Source organism: Pistacia vera, unplaced genomic scaffold (assembly GCF_008641045.1).
Source record: "Pistacia vera cultivar Batoury unplaced genomic scaffold, PisVer_v2 Contig678, whole genome shotgun sequence".
Lineage (NCBI taxonomy): Eukaryota > Viridiplantae > Streptophyta > Magnoliopsida > Sapindales > Anacardiaceae > Pistacia > Pistacia vera.
Genome location: NW_022196532.1, coordinates 979683 through 986360, shown reverse-complemented (window position 1 = coordinate 986360; position 6678 = coordinate 979683). Strand labels below are relative to the sequence as shown.

Genomic DNA, 6678 nt, shown 5'->3' with positions numbered 1-6678 from the left:
ATGAAAACAGAAAATACAAATACAAATACAAGTGTTTCAGGCTTCATTCGTCGTCTTCCTCTTCTTATTCAATGTCATCATCTTCTTCCTCCTCTTGCTAATCTTGCCATTGGAAGTTTGATACATCAATGCCTAGATTGGTGCAGCAGTTGTATTGCATCTCATACAACATTCAGGTATGCCCTGCCATCCAATCTTGATGTCGTTCCATTCTGTTCACTTTTTCCTAAATTTGTTGCAATAGCTCCCTTGTCGTGGATGTTGAACTAGGTGTTGTGGCCGTTGTTGTGATTTTTAGTCTTTTCGAGCTAGAGTTGGTTCCTTCTCTGGTAGGACGCTCTTGGAGCTTATAATAATAGGCTTGATTGAGATTGGGGTAGGATGAAGAAATGGTTCATCTTCTGCCTTCTTTACTCTCGCTCTCATGCAAATTTCTATGATAAGATGTGGGAAGGCAAAGCTCGCTCTCCCTGGTTTGGCTACATGCCTTATACTCTCTATCATGATATTCCCCATATCCATCTTCTTTCCAATGGCAATGGCATAAAGTCAAACCGCTCACTCAAAAGCCACTGAACTTTAGTGTGTTTCTGGGACCATCCATGCACAGACAAAGTACTGCCAAATTCTAGCTATGGGAATCAAATTAGTCTCTTTTATGCTTCTCCTTCCCTTCTTTGAAATTTCCCAAGAGGTACCTAACTTTGCAATAATCATAAGAATCTCATCCTGGTTAATCTCCTTTTTTTGAATTCTACATACTCATCACGGTCAATTGGATCAATCTTGTAGAACTTATTGATAATCTTTGCACTAATTGGAACCTTAATACCCCTCACATGTACATGCCCGGGCTCACATTCAGGGAAGTTTGCATAAAACTCTCTTACAATTGGCTCTACGGCTAAATGATTCGGTTCAAGCAGAAAGAGATCCTAACCTCTCCCTTGGATCCAAGCTTCTGCATTGACCTTGGTCAATCCTTTCTCGGCAATAAAACATTTGTCTTTTCTTTTAATAGCTCCTTCATAACGTTGCCTAGCCTTCTCATTCACAAATCTATTATCGACCTGTTTTCCTTTACCCTTGGCAACCGTTTTGAGCGGCATTTCGGCTTTCAATAATATTCACTCAAATCTACCCCCGAACTTAGTGACTCAGCTCGAAAATTCAACACTAAAGCACACTTTCTACAACCCAAAATCACTACACAATTCGCCTTAAGTTTCAAAATTTACACTTACATCCCCCAAATCACCACTCTTCTAAACGCAATCAACCAACTTTGAAATCACAAACCCACACTTCCTCAATACACACAACTCAAACTCCACAATTTTCAACCCAAAATCAACACACAATTTGCACCAATTCAACCTCAAGCACTTTTATAAATTCTTAAATATAAAGCAAGTACAAACCAAAATTGATTAAAATCAAAGCTAGATACACCAATTCGTACCTTGCCCACCTCAGATTCACCCTTGATTTTGCAAATTGCTGCCCAAATTGAAAGATCCCCAATTTTTTTGTCAACCTAGGATTTCTGCAAATTCTTGCATAATCCTTGAAAAATGGAGATGATTTAGTGTTTATGAGGGTAAAGGAGTGGAGTAGTGGGAAGAATCTTCACTGGAAACACTCTGGATTGAAGGTAGAAGTGTTTGGTTCTTGGAAATTTTTGGGAGCTCTTGCAAAAAATAAAGAGTCAATGCGCATTTATAAAGAAAACAGTTTTCGTCATGGTGAAGTTCTTGAATCATTTGTGCGATACGCTTGATGTCGCGGCGAAGAATTTTTCTCACCGCAGCGAATTTTGGCAGTGCATACAATTTCGCAGCAAAGAATAAACTTCGCCTTGGTGAAATCTTGAATCTCTTTAAGTCCAACTTTGGCAGTGTATACAATGCCACGGCAAAGAATAAACTTCGCCATGGCAAAATCTAGAATTCCATGAGCACTCATTTGGCAGTGTATACAATGCCATGGTGAAGTTATTACTTTGTCACGGCGAAGTCTGGAAAATTCAATTACTTGCTACATTTTGATCATTCACCTGGAACACCAAAAGACAAACGAAATTAAACTATTTCATAAGTCATAAAACACGTAAACAAAATTAAAACAACTAAAAATGAGAATACTTGGGTTGCCTCCCAAGAAGCGCTTGTTTATAGTCGGAAGCTCGACTTTCTCTAGTCCTTCATCAATCTGGACTATCCAGATACATCTCTTTCTGAACATTTTCCCTACACTAAGGCTTCAATTGTTGATGATTCTTGTCACATCAGGTCTTTGTTGAGAACTTAATCATCCATTTCCATCCCTTGGTCATTCCTTTTAGGGTTTGAGCGTTCTCATCGACAACTTTCTGATTTTTTAACTTTCCATCAGCATTCTTGAACTGAGAAGTTCGTCCCTTGTGAAGACATTTGCTCGATTGTGGCCCATATAGGTGTGTTGTGTAAACTTCTAGGTTATGGTCTTCATCTTCGATTTGCCTTGACTTGACCATGCATCCCTTAATTGGTGATTTAGGATCATCAATCTTGGAAGTTTTAATTGCCGACTGATCCACCAAGTCAATTTTGAAACATGAATCTTGCTTCGATGGAACTTTTAGAGTCTCAAGGACATTGAATGTCACTTCTTCCTCTTGCACCCTCATGATCAACTTCCCCTCTTGTACATCAATTAAGGCTCTTCCAGTAGAAAGAAATGGTTGTCCCAAGATGAGAGGAATCTCCTTGTCTTCTTCCATATCCAACACAAAAAAATCTGCCATAAAAATGAATTTATCCACCTTAACCAGTACATCTTCAATAATGCCCCTTGGATGCTTGATGGATCTATCTGCAAGCTGCAAGGATATGGTTGTAGGCTTCACTTCACCAATCCCCAGTTTCCTGACAACAGAAAAAGGTATTAGATTAATACTTGCACCCAGATCACACAAAACTTTATCAAATGCAATATTTCCTATAACATAAGGGATAGTAAAACTCCTTGGATCCTTGAGTTTTGGCAGTAGCTTCTTCTGTAGGATGGCACTACACTCCTCTGTAAGCATCATTGTTTCCTCATCTTCCAACTTTCTCTTGTTTGCTAGAATGTCCTTGAGGAACTTAGTGTAGCTCGACATATGCTGCAAGGCATCTGCAAAAGGAATGTTAATGTGCAGTTTTTTAAATACATTAAGGAATTTCGTGAACTGCTTATCTTGATTTTGCTTTCTGAGCCTCTGAGAAAAGGGCACAAGAGGCGTGTGATGTGCTAACTCCGGTGGTATCTCAGGAAATGACAATTTTTCCTTCTTTTGCTTTGGCCTCTCTTCCTTCTTCGGTTCTTCTTCTCTGGATTCTCTGGGACTCGTTGGCTTCTCTTCAACCATGACTTCTTCCTTGATTTCTTCATTGGATTCTTCCTTTGCTTTACTTGGTGGGTTCTCATCCTTCCCTTTTTGTTCAGCCTCTTCCAAGATTGTTCCACTTCTTAAAGTTATTGCATTTACTTGTTCAAGTGGATTTGTCACCGTGTTACTTGATAGGGAACCTTGTGGTCGCTCATTCAACTTTTCAGCTATTTGCCCCATTTGTATCTTTAAGTTTCGAATGGACGCCCCTTGGTTTCTGAAATTTGCCCGCGTCTCACTCGTAAAACCTATGGTCTCTTTCATGAACTTTCTGAACATATCCTTCAATTTCGAAACTCTTTGATCCCTAGTTGATTATTCACCTCCACTTGATTATTTGGCACTGTTCTTTGATTCCATTGGTTATTCTGATGATTCTGATTGCCCCAAAACAAGTGGATGATTTCTCCAACCAGGATTGTATGTGTTGGAGAAAGGATTGTTCTGTTGTCTTTGATTCCCAGCCAAATAATAGACTTGTTTAGATGACGAAGATATTAAAGCAAAATTATTCCCCACTTGGCATTCAATGCTCGCATGGTTACCTGCACAAAAATCACATGTTACTTGAGGTGTTTGAATTGAATTTACTTGCATACCTCCTAATTATTTCTAAAGTGCTGTCAATTGGGCTGAAATGGCCGTGTAAGCATCAACTTCATGAATACCCATAGACTTCTTTGGATGAATTCTTTCATTAGGTCTCTGATAGTTATTACTTGTCAGGACTTCAAGTAACTAATATGCTTCTTCAGGTGTCTTGTTTTGCAATGCTCCTCCAGATGTTGCATTCACCATTGTTTGCACATTTGTTAGCAACCCATTATAGAAAGTTTGGACTTGCATCCAAACAAGCAAAACATGGTGTGGATACTTTCTCAACAATTCCTTATATCTCTCCCATGCTTCATAAAGTGATTCATTCTCTTCCTGTAGAAATGATGTGATATCATTTCTCATCTTTGCAGATTTCGCTGGAGGAAAGTATTTAGTCAGGAACTTTTGTGCCAATTTATTCCAGGTTGTGATTGTGTCTGCTGGTAGTGCCATTAACGATCCCTTTGATTTATCTCTTAATGAAAAAGGAAATAATCCTAATCTGATGGCATCATCTGACACTCCATTTGACTTGAAGGTATTGCAAATCTCTAAGAAGTTTGCAATGTGTGAATTTGGATCTTCCTTCAGATCTGCCCTAAATTGTACCGACTGTTGTATCATTTGGACGATTGCCAGCTTTAGTTCAAAAACTTTGGCTTGTACCGGTGGTCTAGTGATACTTGGACCACTACCATCAACGGAGGGTACTGAGAATTCCCTCAAAGTTCTAGTTTTAGCCATCTCAATCACTATCACCTCTCGTTCTCTTCTCTCTCTGTTAAGTCTTCTTGCGGTTCTTTCAATCTTTGGATCAATAGGAACCACTGGATGACTTCTAGCTCTTCGCATAAACTACACAAACAGAAAGAGAGCGTGAGATCACAAGCGAACAGAAAAGAAACAACACAATTAAGCTAGAAAACAATTAAAACTAAAATTAAACTCCAATCAAGCTAAAACCAGAAAACTCAATAGCAACAAGAAATCAATCCCACGCAACGGCGACAAAAACTTTATGTGTTGATTTTACAACATGCAATGTGTAGCAAGTGCACTAATCGCAAAAAGTAATAAAGTGATAAGTAGAGTATCATTCCCACGAGGATTGCGTGTTAAGCACTGATTTTCGTAGTTTTATACCAACTTGGAGTAAACGAAAGATGTTGGGATTTGCAAGAGAAAAATCAAGCTAAAGTTAAAACAAAATCCACTACGTAATTTAAAAGCTAATTAATGACAACAATATCAATTCAAGAGAATATCAATTAAGACAAAGCGGTTAGGGTCTTGACTTCACTTTGATTTTATGAATTAATCTACGATTTCTGTTTCTTTTAAATTCACATGCAAGGATTATAAATCGGACACCCTAACCTGTAAAACATACCTTCTCAGGCTATGTTTTCCTACTTATCCTTATTAAGCTTCCGCACCCAACAAAATGAAGATTAATAGTTCCAAGTCTGTTAAGCTAAATGGAATCCTAAATTGATTTCATGGATCTCCGAACCTATCTCCAACGTCCAATCAATCAATGATATTTACCCTAAGAGGCTAATACATGAATCACTTCTCAGTCTCATCATGCTCAACAATTGGTTGCAATTAGAACAAGAGTAAATACATAACCCAAGCAATAAAATGTAAAAGCAACATCAATTTATAGATTAGACATTAAAATCCCAATTACATCAAAACCCTAACCCAAAGTGAGTTAGTTCATACTAAAAATAAAGCAAATCAAAAGAAAAGTTGTAAAAACAGAGTTCAACATGCTGGAATAACGAAAAGAGAATAAATTCTTCCTTATTTGATGAATCCAAAGACTCCCAATCTCCAATTTTCTCTTCTCCTTCCAAAAAGTGTCGAACCTCTTCTAAAATAAATAAGTCCCACTTATATAGTCGACCCCAAAACCCTAAGACTCCTCCAATACAATTAAAATGCACAGTTTTAATAACTGAAAAATTGCAGACTTCGCCACGGCGAAGAATAAACTTCGCTGCGGCATCGAGTTGGATTTTTTTGAACAATCTGACCCGAGACTTTCTCACCGCAGTGAACTTTTCTGAACTTTTTTGAAATTACGAAACTGCCCTCCACTTGCTTCCTTGCTTGAATCTTCAGTCTTAGTGATCTCTAATAGGAACAAGCTTCATAGTGCTTCAAATCCACATAAGAAATTTCCCGAATCCTTGAAATTTACTTGATTCTAGGTCTAATTGCACGTTTTAGCCTGAAACATAAAATATATGAAATTAAGTAGCAATTCAGGCACAAACTTAAGAAGAAGTATCCAAAATCTAGCCAAAAAGCATAAATAAAACAGTAAAATCATAGGATTATCACTAATCAAGCTATATTTCTCTTCAAGGTACCATCTAGATTGAACTTGAACTTGTAAATCCATTTGAGACCAATTGCATTTTTTTCGTCAGGCAAATCTATCAAAGTCCAGGTTTGGTTCTTTTCGATAGTTGTTAGTTTCTCTTTCATTGTTTTAGAGATTCAAAAGCTAAGATTTTCCCTCCAAAAAATACACCCATGTCATCGTTGAAAAATCATTAACAAAAATCAAGAAACACTTACTTTCATTTAATAAAGGTGTTTACATAGGTCCACAAATGTTCGCATGAACAAGCATTAGAGGTTTAGTGGCTATACAA

At 37.7% G+C, this 6678-nt stretch overlaps 1 protein-coding gene and 1 non-coding gene across 2 annotated transcripts; one reads left to right on the top strand and one right to left on the bottom strand.

Moving 5' to 3' along the window:
* Nucleotides 1-2287: 2287 nt before the first annotated feature.
* Nucleotides 2288-3592, bottom strand: LOC116113346. The gene has a single exon (XM_031399494.1). It carries the CDS (start codon nucleotides 3590-3592, stop codon nucleotides 2288-2290), a length of 1305 nt encoding a protein of 434 aa, XP_031255354.1.
* Nucleotides 3593-4268: 676 nt separating this feature from the next.
* LOC116113385 lies at nucleotides 4269-4375 on the top strand. The gene has a single exon (XR_004125398.1). It is a non-coding gene; the product is annotated as a small nucleolar RNA R71 (small nucleolar RNA).
* The last annotated feature ends 2303 nt before the right edge of the window (nucleotides 4376-6678 follow it).

What these genes read in the sequence shown, in the direction of transcription:
- LOC116113346 (XM_031399494.1), bottom strand. Translation starts at nt 3,592, where the DNA reads ATGGGGCAAATAGCTGAAAAGTTGAATGAGCGACCACAAGGTTCCCTA.